Source organism: Barbus barbus (genome assembly GCF_936440315.1).
Source record: "Barbus barbus genome assembly, chromosome: 44".
Lineage (NCBI taxonomy): Eukaryota > Metazoa > Chordata > Actinopteri > Cypriniformes > Cyprinidae > Barbus > Barbus barbus.
This window is the reverse complement of record NC_136722.1, coordinates 19,988,737-20,009,725: the sequence shown is the minus strand read 5'-3', so window position 1 is coordinate 20,009,725 and position 20,989 is coordinate 19,988,737. Positions and strand designations below refer to the sequence as shown.

The 20,989-nt window shown below is 35.1% G+C and overlaps 1 protein-coding gene across 1 annotated transcript in view; it reads right to left on the bottom strand.

Moving 5' to 3' along the window:
* LOC306863670 (phospholipid phosphatase-related protein type 5-like) overlaps positions 1-19,193 on the bottom strand; it is a gene marked incomplete at both ends in the record, with an annotated part of 39,705 nt that extends 20,512 nt beyond the window's left edge. The window contains 3 exons of the mRNA XM_079407176.1: positions 80-330; positions 6,436-6,568; positions 18,963-19,193. Coding sequence (XP_079263302.1) covers positions 80-330; positions 6,436-6,568; positions 18,963-19,193 — 615 coding nt within the window. The remainder of the gene's footprint in view (positions 1-79; positions 331-6,435; positions 6,569-18,962) is intronic.
* Positions 19,194-20,989: the final 1,796 nt, after the last annotated feature.

Here is a 20,989-nt window from a genome sequence, read left to right as displayed (position 1 = left end):
AACAATGCAATATTTTGCAACATTGTCACCACAGGCACATTTTTCCAATGAGGCTGGGTTGGATTTAGAAGATACTCACAGCCATATAGACAGCAGCGTACACGCTGAGCGCCGCCTCTTTGCAAGGGAAGGTTTTGCGGGCTTGTAGGATGTCATCCTCGTTGCCGGTGCAGGCTTCCTGATGGCTGATGTAACGAAGAGCTTGCTGGCAACCCAGAGCTGTGTAGTTGGGTTTACACACTGTCAGGAAATGAGGGGCCAGGTTCCCCGTTACCACCTGACCAGCGTTCACGAAGATGTCTGTGGTGAAAAGGCCAAACATGTATACACCTATGGAGAAGTAAACAGATACCAATTACTACAAAAACAAAAGCGTTTTTTGAATAGCTATACCATCAGTCACAAAAAAAAAACCCAATATGACTATTAAATACTTCTTATATTTGATATTAAAATTCCCTGCCTTCATTTGACATTAAGAGTATGTAATCCCTTAAAGAGAACCCTTCAAGATGGGAATTAAAATATGTATTTGACAAACATGACCTGGAAAATTGGTTCAATTATTCAACGGTCGTGCTTGGCCTGTTTATTTGGCCTTGGTTAGCACAGCGGGGGACGGATACGACTAAGACTAGGTGATCTCCACAGTGGCACACATCTCGCCGCTGAGCTGTGAGGACGCATTAAAGGAGCTAATGTTCTGAGTTGATGAGATAATAACCGAACCTCATAATTGAGTCTTTCTCAATCGCTGCTCTGTAAACCAAACCATAATACCTCAATTAAAAGAGCTCAAACATTGGATGCGCATGTCATTCTCAAGCTCTCAATTTTATTCCCATTTCAATTATATTTGATTCCAATTCATTTAATGTTATATAGTATATGTACCACTACATCTAACAGTATATATAAGAACCAATACATAACAATGGATCTTTATCACTGTTGAACTGTAAGTTCAAAAGAACAGCATTTATTTGAAAAGATTTACAATCTTTTGTAATAAAATGTCTTTACTGTCACTTTTGATCAATATAATGCATCCTTGCTGAAATGAAGTATTAATTTTATTTTATTTAATATCTTTTTTACCCCAAACATCTGAATGTAGTGTGTATATATATATATATATATATATATATATATATATATATATATATATATATATATATATATATATATATATATATACACACATACATACACTCACTGGCCACTTTATTAGGTACACCTTGCTAGTACCGGGTTGGACCCCCTTTTGCCTTCAGAACTGCCTTAATTCTTCATGGCATAGATTCAACAAGGTGTTGGAAACATTCCTCAGAGATTTTGGTCCATATTGACAGCATCACGCAGTTGCTGCAGATTTGTCGGCTGCACATCCATGATGCGAATCTCCCGTTCCACCACATCCCAAAGGTGCTCTATTAGATTGAGATTTGGTGACTGTGGAGGCCATTTGAGTAAAGTGAACTCATTGTCATGTTCAAGAAACCAGTCTGAGATGATTTGAGCTTTGTGACATGTTGCATTATCCTGCTGGAAGTAGCCAGAAGATGGCTACACTGTAGTCATAAAGGGATGGACATGGTCAGCAACAATACTCAGGTAGGCTGTGGCGTTTAAACGATGCTCAATTGGTACTAAGGGGCCCAAAGTGTGCCAAGAAAATATCCCCCACACCATTACACCACCACCACCAGCCTGAACCGTTGAGACAAGGCAGGATGGATCCATGCTTTCATGTTCTTTACGTCAAATTCTGACCCTACTATCTGAATGTTGCAGCAGAAATCGAGACTCATCAGACCAGGCAACGTTTTTCCAATCTTCTATTGTCCAATTTTGGTGAGCCTGTGCGAACTGTAGCCTCCGTTTCCTGTTCTTAGCTGACAGGAGCGGCACCCGGTGTGGTCTTCTGCTGCTGTTCTGCATACCTTGGTTGTACCATTCTCTGTAAACCCTAGAGATGGTTGTGCGTGAAAATCCCAGTATATCAGCAGTTTTTGAAATACTCAGACCAGTCCGTCTAGCACCAACAACCATTCCACGTTCAAAGTCAGTTAAATCCCCTTTCTTCACCATTCTGATGCTCGGTTTGAACTTCAGCAAGTCGTCTTCACCACATCTAGTTGCTGCCATGTGATTGGCTGATAATATATTTATTTTTCTCCTTAACTTTCATTTGTTTTGGATCCAGGAACCACTGGTTGTTTTTTGGATTTTAAGAATCAATATGGAGATTGTTCAATTTAACATTGTGATTTATATTTTTACCTAGTCCAACACTGAAGACCTCATCATCAAAAATCTGAACACAACTATGCAAGGTCAAAGAAAATGAGCTAAACGTCACTGAACATTGGGCAACAGTTTTGTTGGCTCACCAGTTGACGATCCTGAAGCAAAACAAGAACTACTGAACTTGAGGAACCCCAAATCATGATGGACAAATCACAAATTAGTATTCTCCCTTCATAATATACCCTTCTGATCTGAAGAGTTTTACAATGGTGATATGGCTCCGTTTTTCTCCTTCACTCCTAAATGTCATGTTCTTTTTGTTTGGAACATCTTTTCAGCTCAACAGAATGACAGGCTTGACAAGGCTATTATTATAGCCACTGAAAGACTTGTATCAACAATAAGTCATTTTCATAACTGTTGGCAGACATATTCAGACAACATTAACAAAGCCCCGTTTAGCATGTTTCCCTCCGTAAATACAGTCACTCAGAGGAACGCCTTGCGGAGTTTTTTGGTAGTTTGGCAGATGGTTTGGAGGGAAAATATGGTCTTGTTTTTTGTTGAGACTTGAGAATGCAAGTTGAGGTTGGCATAAAAAGACCATCTTATAATGTCACAGGCTGGCGTCACATCAATTCTGTTTTTTGTCACATTGGCTACATAATGACGCTGACAGTCCCCGAACTGCATTCTGTCTGTAAGCGAACTGAAGCTAAATCTGGCTTATTCACACTTCCTCTCACACAGTGATCTCAACAACTGTGTGGACACCAAAGAAACATATTGTCGTCTGTAAATCTATAGAAATTTGTTCAATTAACTAGCATTCATTCGCATCTACTCTTTTAATTCAGAAAGATTCAACTAATTCAAACTCCTGTCCATGAGTCTTTTTGAATGGTTCATTATAAGGATTGACTCAAAGGAATCATTTGTTAGTGAATCAGACAACCCTAGTTGCACTGTATGTTTTGGATTCACTAAAGTCAAAAGAGTCATTCTAATTATACACTAAATGCAATGCATGAATGGCGAAAATGACCAGCTGACTAAACATTATACATTAAACAAATACGTAGACATGAAAATACTGATTCTAGATTAAATGATTTCATAATCTTACCTGTATAATATCCTAAAGCTATACATATATCATTACGGTTTTGTGGCATGGATAGATATAACATTAATATAACTTGGAGGAACAGGAGCTGTTTAATGATACTGGCACAAACACACACTGCTTTGAAGTGTTTTCCGTTTTCATTCACAATCATTTTTGATATCAAGAGTTGGCGTGAACCGAGAGTTCTTCTCAGGCAGAGAGATGGGGAAATGTTACTGAAAAAGCCTGCCTGAGCTAACCGAGAGTGCACCATGACCCACAGCCATTTTCTAAATGTAATCTCTCCCAAAGAACATCGCAGCGTGAGTCATTACGAAAATAACACAAGCCAGTGACTCCAGGTCACGAAGCAACTGGTCTCATTTTGACATGGCATCATCAACCCTCAAACAAAACAGGAAGAAACACCATTCTTCAAAATATTTCATTTCAAGCAGCCACCACTGGCTGGAAACACACAACATCTTCTAGATGCTTTATCTTTTAAATTTGATTAAGGTTTGCAAGGAATAAAAGTCTAAAATAGATAATCATAACCAGAAGCCATAAAGAAGGAATTAATTTTAAAATATAAATGATATAAATGGATGCTTTGTCCTTTAAGATTTGTAGAAGCAATAAGGAACTACAGCCTGAGCTATAATGTGAATATATTTACATACAGATAATAGTGTATTTCAAGCTACATTTATTTGATAGAAAATACAGTAAAATCAGTAATATTGTGAATTATTATAATACTTTAAAATAACTACTTTATATTTTAAAATGTAATTCATGAATTTTCAGCCATTGCTCCCATCTTCAGTGTCACATGATCCTTCAAAAATCATTCTAATATGCTGATTTGCAGCTCAGGAAACATTTCTTATTATTATCGAAAATTGTGCTGCTTAAATATTTTTGTGGAAACTGTTATCGATTTTTTTTGTGACCCTTGATGAATGGAGGGGGGGGGGCAGCATTTATATGAAATATAATTTTTGCCACTTTGGGATCAATTTAATGTGTTCAATTGTTCAATAAAATATACATTTATTATAATAAATTCTTACTGACCCTTAACTTTTGAACAGCAGTGTTTATATTTTCTACACAACCTCTCAAACCTTATTGCTTAAGTGTTTTTTCATTTACTCACACTAATGTTTCAAACCTCAATGACTTTCCTAAGTTACCAATGAATGCCATTTGGTGTTATTGACGTCAAAAGTAAATGTGATTTGAGAATTGCAATGGATTTTCAGGGAATAACGACTTAAATTTTAGTCTGTTTCTACATTTGTGATGTTTTTTTTTTTGTCCACAGAAGGTTTGGAATGACATGAGAGCAAGTGATCAGACACTTTTTTTTGGATTACCTGTCCTTTTGGGAAAAAAACAGAGCTTTATATAACTTGTTATATCTATTTAAAGACAAAAATGTCACAGCCTAAACAATCATGACAATGCTTTCAAGGAGGCAAGAGCTGTAAAAAAAAAAAGATGATCTCAGTTAGATCCGATTTCCTCTAGGGCACATTGACTGCTGCTGAACAGTGACAGATGCTGTCAGTAAAGTAAAGGTGAGCTTCTCAGTGCCCTGTAGGAGGCTTAGGAACAATTCTGCTTATCTGATTTGTCTTTAAGACCACTAATGCCGTCAGATGTCCAACAATCCCGCAGCTTGGATGACTAGGCACAGCAAACTGTGAAACTATGACTAAAGTACTGTACATTCTGCCGGAAAATGAAAGCGTCTGTGGGTGAATGGGAACCATTTAATGCAGAAATGAATAGGAGATGGAAGTGGATTTTCTCTGAGGATCAGGCTAATAATCCATGACGTTGCTGCTTCTTTATCTCACAAAAACACTAAAGCATTAGAGGGAGAAATTGAGTGAAAAGGGGGGAAAAAATTAACTGAGAACGAAACAGTAAGGAAGAGAGACAGACAGCACAGATTAAGTCTGGTCTTAAAATATGTTAAACTGCATTAAGTGTACGTGACGTGGCTGGAGAGGCTTTACCATCATGATGTTGTAGAGCATGTGAGGTTACACAGCAATAAAACACATGCAGATCATATAGAAGTACAGGCCTATGTTCCCAATATTGAAGCACCAGAATTAATTTTTTACAAAAACATTGCAATTGAAATTAAGCTTCTCATTTACCTGAAAACCAAAACAGAAAATAATATTTGGGTAATTAAAGAGCCATCGGCAATCCAAAACTATTAAGTCTGAAGCCAAATAATATTTATTTTATTTTAGTATTTTATTTGATTTGCCCCATTGGAATATTTTCCAGTGCAGAAATTTTGATGCATCACTAGTTCCTAGAAACCACATTTTGTGTGCAACAAACTCCATTTAGACTAAACATTAAAGGAACACTTTACATGAAAATTGTGTCATCATTTACTTACATGTATTTTCAAACCTGCATTACTGTATTTCTTTTGTGGGACACAAAAGTAGATCTAGAAAAAGCATTATTTTTTTCATAAAACAAACACACAGTAAAGTAACCAAAAAGGGTAAAAAAAAAACAAAAAACAAAACAAAAAAAAAAAAGTACAACAAAAGTTTCAAAATTATAGTGCATTCATCTTAATTCAAAGATTCTGATGCCAATTGAGTACATTTAAGTCATCCTTTTTCATTATTATTATGAATAACAAATGATATTTCAGTCTGTTCCTGTGTGGCTTCAGAAAACTAGAAATATTGAGTTCTTTTAAGGTGCTGTTTTATCCTATTAAGATTTTTTTTTATCAAACTTTCTCCATTTGTGTTGTACAGAAGAAAGTCATAAGTAAATGAGGGCAACTTTTATTCAGGTGAACAGTCCCGAATATAAAATAAAAGCCTTTCAAATGCCTTCCTTCACTGGTTATAACCTAAAATACAGGGGTTTTTGACACTTGTGCACTTACCGTGGGTTGTGCAACCTCTCTTTCTTTTGAGAGGAACAAAACCCTTCCAAGTAATTCTCACAGTTTAACTGTAAATTTAATGCCAGCACAAGGTTCTATAAAAAGAGCCATAAAAAGTGGAAAAGCCATGACATACCAAGGAAACGGAAAGTCCTCCGCACTAATGGGTTGAGGTAACAGCAGTCCCCGGTCACGATGGTCTTCTCTCGACTATCAAGATCTTTCGATGTGTATTGTATCAAGAACAACGCCGTTTCTGTCACGGTGATCTGAAACAGAGCGAAACATCAGAAAATGACAAACATCTGAAATAAAACGAATACATTTCTTAGTGCAGCAGCGTATTACTAGATGGTTTCTTAACAGCCCAAGTTAAATAGCCCACAATCAACACAATCAAGTTTATTTTATCTGGTATATAACCCAGTATAGAACCCAAGAAGCTATAAGTGTGTGGAAAGCCCCAACTGAAACCCAATTTTCAGTTGCCAATGAAAAAAAAAGGGGGGTAGAACAAAAGACTAAATGAAAAAAAGTTTAAAAATGGCAAAAAAAAAAAAAAAGCCTGAAACAGAAGCAAGATATTGATTGTATTGCTCTGGCTGCATTGTTAAAAACCTGCCGGTCTTGCCTCTGCAAATGACTGTCATAATAAATGTGTTGTGTTTTATTGTGCTGATGCTCATTATGAGAATGGGCACTATTTATATCCCATAAATCCAAATTAGAGTTCGTTCTGCACTTATTTGCATCCATTAGTAGATGAAGTGTTGCAATATTGTTCTAGACCGAAGCCTTGCTTTGACTACAGGCCTTTTCACACTGTATACTTCATCTATAAGATTGAATAATTTGGTCAGTTAGATTGATATCATTGATTAACTTTCTTCTCGTTAAAAGTATCATTGATTAACTTCTTCGTATGTGTCCCTTGTTACTGCATTAAAAGAAAAAAAATATTTTAGAGACAGAATGAATATACAGTATCTCACAGAAGTGAGTACACCCCTCACATTTTTGTAAATATTTTATTATATCTTTTAATGTGACAACACTGAAGAAATTACACTTTGCTACAATGTAAAGCAGTGAGTGTACAGCTTGTATAACAGTGTAAATTTGCTGTCCCCTAAAAAATAACAACACACAGCCATTAATGTCTAAACCGCTGGCCACAAAAGTGAGTGCCCTAAGTGAAAATGTCCAAATTGGGCCCAATTAGCCATTTTCTCTCCTCGGTAGTGTTACAAGGTCTCAAGTGTGAATGGGGAGCAGGTGTGTTAAATTTGGTGTTATCGCTCTCACTCTCTCATACTGGTCACTGGAAGTTCAACATGGCACCTCACGGCAAAGAAGTCTCTGAGGATCTGAAAAAAAGAATTGTTGCTCTACATAAAGATGGCATAGGCTATAAGAAGATTGTCAAGACCCTGAAACTGAGCTGCAGCACGGTGGCCAAGACCATACAGCGGTTTAACAGGACAGGTTCTACTCAGAACAGGCCTCACCATGGTCGACCAAAGAAGTTGAGTGCACGTGCTCAGCGTCATATCCAGAGGTTGTGTTTGGGAAATAGACGTATGAGTGCTGCCAGCATTGCTGCAGAGGTTGAAGGGGTGGGGGGTCAGCCTGTCAGTGCTGAGACTATACGCCGCACACTGCATTAAATTGGTCTGCATGGCTGTCGTCCCAGAAGGAAGCCTCTTCTAAATGATGCACAAGAAAGCCCGCAAACAGTTTGCTGAAGACAAGCAGACTAAGGGCATGGATTACTGGAACCATGTCCTGTGGTCTGATGAGACCAAGATAAACTTATTTGGTTTAGATGGTGTCAAGCGTGTGTGGCGGCAACCAGGTGAGGAGTACAAAGACAAGTGTGTCTTGCAAATGTACACTGTTATACAAGCTGTACACTCACTACTTTACATTGTAGCAAAGTGTCATTTCTTCAGTGTTGTCACATGAAAAGATATAATAAAATATTTACAAAAATGTGAGGGGTGTACTCACTTCTGTGAGATACTGTATGTATATATATATATATATATATATATATATATATATATATATATATATATATATATATATATATATATATATAGGGTTGTGCGATATGACGATATATATCAGATGGACGAAATAAAAAGTCTATCATTTCATATTATGTTCTATCGTTTATATCGTGGTGTCGCAAAATACATCGTTTACGGTAATACTTTTTCATAATTTGGATGACTGCGGTCTTTACACGCCACCACAAGGCGTGAAGGGGAGACAGAACCAGGTGGAGAACGACCAGAACAAAACGAGGAGCTCGTTCCTAAATGAGGGACTACATCTGTAGCATGGCCACCCCCCCCCCCCCCCCCCCCCCCCGCTTTATTGGCTTTGAACGATTACATAAACACACTTATATGCATCAGAATCCCCGTCTTTGCAAGTATCCTCATAAACACAGCGATTTAGGTCTTAAGAGAGAGGAAACAGCTGAAAGAGAAAACATATGTAACAGTATATTGGATAAGGACTTCGGTCTTAAAGGGGAAGCTGTCCAATATTCGTTCTGTGTGCCATTCACATTAATCATAGCACATTCTTAGAAAATCTCTCAATGCTCTTGACTAAATCACTTTTGTAACTTTAATAAGAAGAAATAAAAAAAATAAAATAATAATAATATTTATATATATGTATAGAATCTATACATAATATATGTGTTAATTATATCTATCATAGATAGATAGATAGATAGATAGATAGATAGATAGATAGATAGATAGATAGATAGATAGATAGAATTAACACAGTGAAGACTAATTAATTTACACAATGTATGTAGCGTTTCTTATTTATTGTAGTTTTTTTGTCCTATTGCTTGCAATTGGTTTCTTATCCTTATTTCATCACTGACTGTTTATTTATCTTCAGCGCAGCTTGAGTTGTTGTTTTTTTTGTCTCTTTTTAGGCTTGTATTAGTTTTATATTGACATTGGTGACAAGGATTATGAAAATTATATGGTATCATAGATTTTAATATCATAAACACCTTTTTAAAAGAAAGAAAAATTACTATATCGTGATATATATCATTACCGTGATATAAAATTAGTCATCGTGATTAAGAATTTGGTCATATCGCCCACCTCTATATATATATATGATGCTGATGTCATCAAGCCCTCTCATTTTAGCCCCTCCCCTTCATAATCCATTCAATTCCCAATGGTTGTTTAATATCCTGTCACATTCAGAATAACATCACATATAGTAACAGATACTTCATCTAGGATTGAATCATCACTTCATTAAATCAAGTGAATTGGGCAAATTCATGTCATCATTAAAAATGGATTTTAGGTTCCATAAAGATTTTAGGCATTTAAGACATTTCTTTCTCTTCCTCTGTTCATGAGTGCAGAGATCCTGGTTTGACTGAGGTAACGAGACCAGGATAAGAACACACATGGAGCTTGAGGCTCTTCCTGATCTGTCAGAGTGATTTAAGAGCTTGTCCAGCTCCTCAAGGGTTTGCTTTTGGGGCTTATAGATGCAAGTAGGATCTTCTGCTTCCAAAAGCCGAGCGACTTAATCTCACATTCTCAAACTGCAAAAACCTCCACATAAATATCTGGGTAGAGAAGCATAAGAGTTTGGTGGCCTCTTTGCTCCCCTCCTTACTTCAAAACAGTAGCACAACCGCTCAAGGCTTTACACACACACATACTGCAGAATCTAGGTTATGAGCATCCAGCAGAAAAGAAAATGATCCGAAAAGACAGGAAAAATAGAAGAAAAAAACAACAACATAGCCATTTGAGAAACACTTCTGTTTGATCTCTATATCCATCAGGAAATAGATTTAAACCAGGGCTGTCAATCAAATTACTTACACAAGTTGTTGATTAATCAGATTAATCACATATTATATCATAGCCTATATTTGTTGACAAAAACTAATTTAAGAGAATTTAAGACTTTACCATGGTACGTATGGACAATATAAATATATATTTACTGCAGCAAACTCACAGAAAAAAAACAAAAAAACTTGACAATTTCCAAATGAAAATGGATATTCAACAGGAAAAAATTACTTGATTGTATCCATTAGGAATTTATTGGATTGTGAAAAATGGTCTCTATATGTCAGGTACTTAGAGGGCTAAAAAATAAGAGCATGGCGATGTCTGTTGAAAAGGAATGCAATTTATTCAATAGATTAATAGATTTGATAATGATAGATTATGAAATCATATTTTTCTTGCACTGAATAATGAGATTAATATCATGCTGATATTAAAGGTGATGCATGCCATTTTTATACCACTAGTTTCACCAAAGAGAACTGACAAAAAATTAAAATAAAAAAATCAGTACAACTGTTTCCAACATTGATTAAAAATCAGCGTATTAGAAGGATTTCTAAAGGATCATGTGACACTGAAAATACTGCTTTGCTTCACAGGAATTAATTACATTTTAAAGTATATTAAAATAGAAAACAATTATTTTAAACCAATAATATTTCACAATATTATTTTGTGAAATAATATTCAGTATTTTTTATCAAATAGATACAGCCTTGATGAGCATAAGAAACTTCTTTAAAAAAACTTTATTGATCCAAACTTTTGAACTGCAGTGTATTGCCCAATAGAGAAAAGTTTTGCTCAGCAAGAAAAAAAAATTAGAGGGAACATTGCTCCCACGGGTCCTTAAATTTGATACAACTAAACTGAAGAGTTTTTAAGGCCTTAGACAGTTTAAATACGTTAAATGGTATAAGAAATAATTTTTCAAATTGCCTTAAATAGATTTTTAAGAATTCTGCAGATACCTTGTAAATAGTAAAATAAAACTCTTTCCTTGATATTCGTTGATATTTGCGTATTGAAACAACATTTATGGTCTTTATTTTATTTGGGAAAATAAATTTTCGGGCTACCAAAATCTGAGGAGTACCTGCCCGAAGGGCTACCAGGGATTTAGGAATTTTGCGAGTGCTTATACTGTCAGCAGTTAAGCACTAGATTACATTTTAAATGGCCCTGTCACATGTACATTAAAACTTTTTTCACTTGTTAAAACTGGTTAAAATCTGTTAATATTCTGAAAGGGGTTCTTCCACACCAAACAGTTAAAAAATGATTATAGTACAGATGGTTTCAAGTGCATACGAACACAAAGAACTAATCTGCATAAGAATAATGAGGTTAAATCTTCAGGGTTAAGCTCCAAGCACGAGGTTACAGTCCTCCACCTGAGCAGGAATACCTCAACGTTACACCATACTCTTATGTTGTATGTTTTCACACAAGCTTGCCAACCTCAAATGCTGCCTGTAGATCTCAAGAAGATGAAGAAACATCCAAAGGAAGCAACTGAACTAATTTCCTGGCTTCTTATTTTTACACAAACTTGGTTTAAAACCGTTAAATAACAGTTTTATAGTCATTTATTCTCATGTTTATGCTTAACATCACTCCAATAAATGACAAGTGGGCTAGTAAACTCAACCATTTCCAACCTAATGGGCTAAAACTCCATAAACACACACAGCAATTCAAGCATGAAGTCCTGATCACTCGGCCAGACATGAACATCTGTTGGTTTCTCGCTGGTTTGTAGGGCCCAGATGATCGCTGTTGACAATGGAGTGATATTTGTTTGGACTGTGTTAATGAACGGCATACTCCTCGTGGCCCATTTTCTGTTAACAGAGAGTCTTTTCAGTCCGTTCCATAAAGCTGAGAGAAATCTAGAGGTCTTTTATATGGATGTACTGAATAAGGAGAATATACTAATGCTGTGAAACTAAACTCCAGAGAGTCAAAATCTCTTCATGTTCCTCATTACATTTTTTAAATCACCATTTTTGTAAAGAAACCCTTTAGCCACTGAATTCAGTCTCATTAGTGGGATGTGAAAAGACACCTGACAGAAGATTATAAATATATGAAGACCATTGAGACATAGACACGAGAGATTTAAACGAAACCAAATCTCAGCAATGGTGTACGTGTTGAAAAATGGGGATTAAGAATAATTTCTTGTGATTTCGTCCTAGAAAGAGGAAATTACTAATAGATACTAACCAGTACTTACAAGCATTTTCATCACCTTCAAATGGAAGCTCATTTCTATCACATAAGAATGAAAAAATAAATAAATCACACTTTGGTAAATAATAATTATGAGACAAAAAGTCATAATTAAGACTAAATTATAATATACAAATTCAAAATGTCATTTGTCATACATCTAAATTATGAGATTAAATATTGAAATTATGTCACAATTATATGAGATAAAAAGTATTTCAACAAGTCATAGTTCTATGATAATTATATTATAATTATGACTTAGTATTTCATAATTATGGATTACCGAAGCATGTTTTTTTTCTTGTGTGGTGGAAATGGACTTCCATACCTTCAAGTCCTGAAAAATGTTTCAAACTAAACTTGAAACAATCTGGTAACATGTCCATGGGTCAAGGACAAAGAGGGGGTTTTCAAGAATCAAAACAATAAAAGTTCAATACATTTTGTTCTCCTTGCATTAAAACATGTCTTGTTTAATGTTGTATTTTTTTCTGAGAACTAATTTTTTTTATTTTAATCTTACGCTACACATTAAACCACTAGGCTTTACCCTTTTGTCAGCAAGAAATTTTAAATAATTTATATTATATTTGATATCTAATCAATAATAAAATGTCATATTATCACTTATTCTTTTAAATATTTTAACAACTACAGGTCAGAATAAATATGCTGTATCATTTTTATAATTACTATTATGCTGACTGATGATGGAACATTGTTTCACTCATATTTTGACATTTTATTTTCACAAAAATGATCTGAAACATTAAAGAAGACACTTCACTTGAATTCAATATATTTTTATGTATAAAAAAAGTCACTTTTCTAAATTTTATTTTATGTAGACACCAAAATGGCACACCTTGTCTTTTAGCCCAATACATTGAGCCAGTAAAAGACCTTTCTTTACGATCTATACAATTCAACAACAGTGTCGTTAGTCAAAACAACAATACATCTTCATGAATTGACTTGCTTAAAGGGACTTTGTTTGTGGTCAGTACCGACAGAGCACATTATTTGCACACTGCAGAATACTAAATGATTTTGAAACCACTTGCTCATTTTGTGTCATCTTAATTACTTTACTTATTGATATCCACTTTGAAAGAAAGTCTGCCAGACAAAATACATTCAATATAATGAGTGGGAATGATCAGGATAAGTGTGATTACCTCTGAATTGTGAAGTAATTTACTGTATTTTGATGATCTAACGATTACATAAATGGCGGCTGAATTCATGTACATTAATATAAACAGTCTACAACTGCAAAATGGATGCGGTTGCATTCGTGTTTGAAAGCATAACGGTGGATTTGCCATAAAATAGTTTTTGATAATGGTAACTGTTGTTAAATTGTCCCTGATGGCAGTCACAACTCAACTGTGAACCTTACTTTGATATACAAGTGTACACCAAGATATAAAAGAAGTAGTTGGAAAGCCTCAAAATCTGTAACAAGTCGATATGAAAGGTGATGATGATCTATCACATCTGACTGCATGTCAGAAGCAGACGGCTGTCATCTGTATCTGTGGTTCAAAAAACACAGTTTGTAAGCGTAATAGAAAAAAACACCAATTCACCGGCTTCAAAGTCAGAAAGATACAGAGATCAAAAACAGTATACGCTTCACTCAAAGAAATAAAGGTTCTTCAGTGTTTTTTTAACTATTTAATAATTTCCATTGATAATTTTACCTTCTGCAATCATAATCTTTTTAAACATTAATGTACCATAATTGCAACTGCAATTGCAACTGTTGAAATACTGAAATACACTGAACCTTTTCTTTTTCTAACTGAACCTTATATATACACACACACACACACACACACACACACACACATATGCATATACATATTGTACAAACAAAAGATGAAACCCTCTGACAATACAAACATCAGAGAGAGAGATAAATAAAAATATGAATAAAAAGTTATTTGTGAATGAATCGCATAAAACTTTCATGAATATGTCTGGGTCATATTTCACTCCATGATCAAAAGAAAATAAAAGAGAAAAATTATATGAGTCGTATTTTGGGACTATCAATATATAATCCTTTAATAAATCATTATTGTGCACAAAATATATAATTTAAATCATAAAGTATTTATCATAGTAGTATTTGCAATGCATTTGAGTTTAGACTGATTTAAAATGAAAATGTTCAGACATTGTTTACAGTATGACTGTAGCAGAATTTTTTAGCCTAATGATGAAAATTTCAAAGCAAAAAGGTCCTAATCACAGGATTTTCCTTATTCAAATATTATTTTTTATAGATTATTTTTTATTTTCTATGAGACTCACCTAAAATGACATCAAGCTGTAAAATATGTGCATGCTTATATTAGCTTATTAGTTATAGTTATTAGTTGTGTGGTAATTGCTTTTTTGCCCTAAGTGACTGCAGCACGTCTTTATTACAGGGACAGTCCCCCAGGAGCAATCTGGGTTAAGTGTCTTTTTCAGTGATTTTTTTTTTTGTAATGATCAATTTGTTTCTTACAAACATGCAGCTTTTCACTTCACAAGACATCAATTGATGGACTGGAGTTGTGTGGATTACTTGTGGATTACTGTGATGTTTTTATCAGCTGTTTAGACTCTCAATCTGACGGCACCCATTCACTGCAGAGGATCCATTGGTGAGCAAGTGATGTAATGCTAAATTTCTCCAAATCTTTTCTGATGAAAAAAGAAACTCATTTCCATCACAGATGGCCTGAGGGTGAGTACATTTTCAACAAATGTTCATTTTTGGGTGAAATATTCCTTTGATTTTTCCACAACTATTGGCCCAGCCTTGCGCTATCAAGTAAATCTGCAAAAGTCATCCTGAAAAGTCATTAAATGTTTGGGTAAAATGATTATACTCTAAGTTTGCTCATTATAATCTCTGATAAAGAATGGGCTTTGTTGTGGTTTAGCACATTTGACAGTGATCATCAAATTCCATTCATTATCAGAAGCGTTATCGGTATTAAATAGGATTTTATGTTGCAATCTGTTTTAAATGAAGATGTGATGGCAATACTAGTATGCTTTATCCAAACGTCTGACTGTCTACGTGTGATATCTATCGCACAATCACATCCAAATCCGACAGCGAACTTATGTTGAGGGATTTCTTTAATCATTCACTTTTGCAAGACTTTTCCCCTATAATCCGCACCTTAACGCATCAATGTCATTTTTGCCAATATCAGCTCAAATTGAGCAATATCTCTGTCTGAAGCTCATATATTTACCGCAAGCCTTTCAGACTACAAATCACAGCGTGATGTTTCAGTACGAGTCCGCCGTGGAGTTTACGAGCAGTACTTTGTGGAGATAGAGTTCATGTCTCTTTACGACAGCTTTGGCTGGGGTCACAGTGTTGCGACGTGGCAGCCGGATTGTTATTTTTTCTGTCTAGAAAAACATGAGCCAATATCTGTCTGTGCTACTCAGAAAGGTGTTGGGGGGAAAAATATAACAACCTAGCTGCCATGTAGCAGCACTTATAATCTGACAGCACTGTAAATGAAACATGCATCTATTGGAGTCTGGAAACAGTCTAGGAGGGAATCACTGAAAATAAGTATTCTATATTTAATTTTCTTCCCTCCATTCATCTTTTTTTGCATTCAAAACTATGAAGCCATACCAGCCTAGCTAAACATACCAAACACTACTGCCATAATTTTAGCTGTCCACGCTGCAGTTTATTCTAGCCAAAACCACTCAGTTAAACAGGAATTAATAGTCTGTTCGACATGTAAAGTGACAAACCATAAGGTGTTGGAAATCTGAAGAAAAGGTTCAAAATTTATGCTCACCAAGTGATAAATTTGAGAAAAATATTTACCAAGGTTCAAAAGTAAAAATGCAACTCTTAAAAATAAAGGTGCTTCACGATGCCAAGAAACGTTTTTGTCTAAAAGTACCTTTAACACCTGAAGAACCGTTCTGTTTCACAAAAGGTTCTTTGTGGCGAAAGAAGGTTCTTTAGATTATAAAAAGGAGAAAGAGATGGTTCTTTAAAGAACCTTTGACTGAATGGTTCTTTGTGGAACCAAAAATGGTTCTTCTATGGCATCGCTGTGAAGAACCTTTTAAGCACCTTTATTTTTAAGAGTGTATACAAAGAAAAAGGAGCTAAATAATCTAATTGTCATTGAGACAAAAACTATTATTAAAAATAAAAATACTAAATTTATAACACTCTTAAAAAAGACAAATTGCATGGCTCCATTGATTGAATTTGGCTTGTACCCACCCCACTGTCACTGTTATCATTAATGATCATTTTTATTTATTAAGCCATATTTTTGTGGCTGATAAGTAATATTTATGGCAGGTGTAACCAAAATTATATTTGGACCCTGGCTCAAGAATAGCATTTGTGATCATTCAGTGGACAAAGAAAAAGTAAATAAATAAACAAATAAATAAAAATCTGCAAACAAATAAAAATAAATCAAAATCAAAATAAGAGTCCAATCAAATGCAATCCTAGCATAAATAAATAATGAAACCAAAAGAGAACTCAGAGAGGTTCACGTTTTAAGCATAAAACGTCCTTTTATCTGCTGCCATTCATCTGATAAACACATTAGCTGGATACAGAACCACACTATGAGCTGACAGAGCAGCAAAGGTCCAGCATGGTGGCACTTCAGATTGAGTCACTGCCACTGATGAAATAATGTGGGCTGGTTAACATTAAATTATAGACAGTGAGATGTCTATACTCACAGTTTGCTGTTTTCCCTTATGAAAAAAAACACTGCAGTTTTCAATGAACAAGTTTTATTAAACAACGACACAGTTGTCAGTGAATAGTCAAGCTTATGAAGGCATTCAGTATTGGGGCAGTGCCTGGTGTGATCTAAGATCAAAGGCTTTGTCTTCAGCAAGATATGAAGCGATAGGGGGGTTTATGATATGCAGGTTTAATTTATGCATGCATGGATAATGAAATCTCATTATGTTGATTTACCAAGATGGAACATGTTCAGTAAACATATTTGGATCTAGTTAATTATACAGTCCCGCATGCATGAAAATGAGTATTCTATGCAATGGTTTAATAACCTTTAAATTATAAATAAACATACTAAATCAGCAGAGTTGGAATGTATTTGAATGTGAAAGTGATGATGAACAGCAGTGTCGACTAAAGGCAGTTATGACTCACACACAAGTCTCGTTTTAAAGACTCATGGTGTGCTTGATTTCTATACCTCAGACAGCATTGCCAGCATCACACAGCACTGTTTTTTATTAAAACTCTTTCTTATGCATCTCTAGCTTGACATACTTTCATGCAATCACTTGCACGCTGCTCAATCAATAATAAATAGCACGTTAAAGTGTTTCAGAAAGCAGAAATCAAGCAAAATCACTTATCCAATCCAAATCTAAAACAAATAATGTATTAATTATTATAGAACCACTAGAACCCATGGCACTTGGCAAAAATTGCAAAAAATTATCTCAAACCACTAATCAGTCTCTAGCCGGATCTACTTCCATGCAATCATTTATCTAATCAATCAAAATCAAGTTTTGCATCTCGAGTTTGATTTGCTTCCATGCAATTATTAATTTGATAATCCATAAATGCAAAAATATATATAATAATAATAATAATAAATACAAACTCAAATCAATATGAAAAACTCAAATCAGTATGAATTAATATGAAAGACAATCGATATCAAGTGATCACATCAATCTCAGGTCTGAGAGCCTCTCATGTAATTATGAATTTGTGAGGTACTTAATATGACGCATAATTGAAAACCAATATGAAAATCACTTGAAAATCATAACCTCTAGCAAATAAATATCAAGTATAAATCAAGTTTTGATAAATTTGATAATCAATAAAAAAATACAAATGAAAATCAATATCAAAATCTCAAATCAGTATTTATATTAAAGACAATCAATGTCAAGCGATCACATCAATCTGATAGCCTTTCATGTAATTATTGATTTATGAATTAATTAAAATAACACATCACTGAAAACCAATGTAAAAATCACATATGAATCATAACCACATACTCCATTAAGGAAAATAAATATCAAGTAATAACCTATAAATCAGTTCCTAACCTGATGTGTGTGTTTTCAGTCAATTATCAATTCATCAACACTTACCAGGTAATGAATATGAAATCAGATATAAATTAATATGAAAATCACTTATCACTCTGATCTGCCTTGATGCAATCATTCTTTTTTAATCAATAATTTTGAATGCACAAAAATAAATCAGCAGATAACTTGTCAATCAATAATACTTAGCTTAATAATACAAAGCTTAATTTGCTTTTATGCAATCATTCATTTATTTAGTAATACATTTAAAGCACCTATCAATGAAAATCAATATAATCGCTTATCAATCGGTTATCATGCATCAATTTCAAGATTTTTTTTCTATCATTGATCGATAAATGAACTTTTCAATGATAATCAATATCACCTTATCACTCAATAGCATTTAGAAATCAATGAAGTGACTGCACAAGCACTGTCTTGAGTGACTCACCAGCAGCGTGGGGACTCCGGTGACCACCGCGTACAGGACGGCAGGCGGGATGGCGCTTGTGTCCTCGGGTCCGAGGTAGGGTTTCGTGTACGCGGTCTCGTAGCAGAAGAAGCCCTGCACGTGCACGTTGAACGTGTCCGTGTACTCGAAGTAATATGCCAGCATGACCGTCCCCGCCATGATCACCAGCTGGAAATAAAGCATGATCGTCAGAGAGTGGGGCAGGAACATTTACCAACAATCCAGTGGAGAACCTCCAAACATTTGAGCTCTCGTTATAGTTCCAGCATCTCGCCGAGGTCCGACGCTCTGAGCGCACGCGAGGTTGGCACACGAAGACGCACGCGCTACCATGGCACAGCGCTCAAGCCGGAATGAGAGAGCGCGAGAGAGGAGAGCGCGATAAAGTGCCACCGCGCGCTCCTCACTACAGCCAGCTAATGATGAAGAGACAAGTCAGGCGCCGTGCCCGCGCCCCACCACCATCATCATCATCATCATCATCATCATCCGCTCAGAGGATTTAACGAGAGGAGCTATTCCGTCAGTCACCAAATGTCACCTCGGCCCTATCAGCCCTGAGTAACAGCAACAAAACTGGCTTTTTCTGTAAAATATACTAACTCATAGACAATACAATGAAAAAAGAAATCAAGTGATGATTTAAAAGTTCATAAAAACTTTGACCAGTCATAATATAACGCACACACTAACACTAAAGCTCATGTTAAAAATAAAATGTAAACAAACATGATAGTTCATGCAGGGAATTCTGGGAATGCTTCTTTAAAGAAATTCATAATTTTTAGCTTATAAAATAAAAAATTATATATTCACACACATGCATCAATCTATATACATACATCTCACTTGGTATATATATATATATTTATTTATTTCCTGGTGCTTTTAATCGATTAAAAATGTAATAATCCAGTTAATCATGACCAACAGCATCTAAAATAAAATTTTGTAAATTTGTAATCATAAATATATTTTTGGCTATGAATTATGAATAAAGGCAAGTATAATCAGTACCAATAATACCACAATTACTTGTATTATTTTTTTTATATCAATTTCTGGGGATAACAAGTGTAAATACTATAGCCATTCAACATTACAGTAAAATTTGTGCCATCATTTTAAAAATATCTTAGACATAAACTGTTGCAGAACATTAAAAAATATTCTACATTTTAATTACCAACTTTACATTTCAGACCCAGAAACGGTCTGTTTTTCATAAAAAGACAAACTAATACTCCTACTAAGAACTGGTTGCAACGTGTTTTCTCCCAAAAGTAGGTTACACTGTTTTTGTTGTTGTTGAATAACAGTATAAAAAATAACATATTAAAGGTGCCATAGAATGGAAAACTGTATTTCCATTGGCATAGTTGAATAATAAGAGTTCTGTACATGGAAATGACATACCGTGAAAAAACACCATTGTTTCCTCCTCCTTATGTAAATCTTGTGAATGCAAAAGACCACTGAAAATTAGGCGACTCAGAACATAACACCGACTGTGACGTTACACTCAGGATCACTAATAGTTACGCCCCCAACATTTGCATATACCCACCCGTGTTCTAGGCCAGCCGCCAGCCGAATCATCACAAGTTCTGCAGGTATTGTGAAGAAACAAGCGAGGCAGATCATGGAAATAAATGTTATGTTCCAGGCTGTGCAGGTGGTGTGATGTGCAGGGATGGGTTGGTGTCTGTATTCAGAAAGGCACGAAAGCGTTCAAATAAAATAACGCGAGCCACTAAAGGGACATGGTTAGCTTCGGTAGCCTGTTATATTACAGAACATAATATTTCACTTACCAAAGCAGTTTCAATGCCCGGCATATTGACAGCGGCTCCCTGATGCCCACATTTTATTTACAGTACAATTACCCAACGATATAACTGCTAGAAAGTATTGAAATATATATTTTCCCTATGTTTCCCTCCTGCTGTATGAGCCACTGAAATGAGCCGCACTGTGAAACAGCCAATCAGAGCAGAGCTCAACAT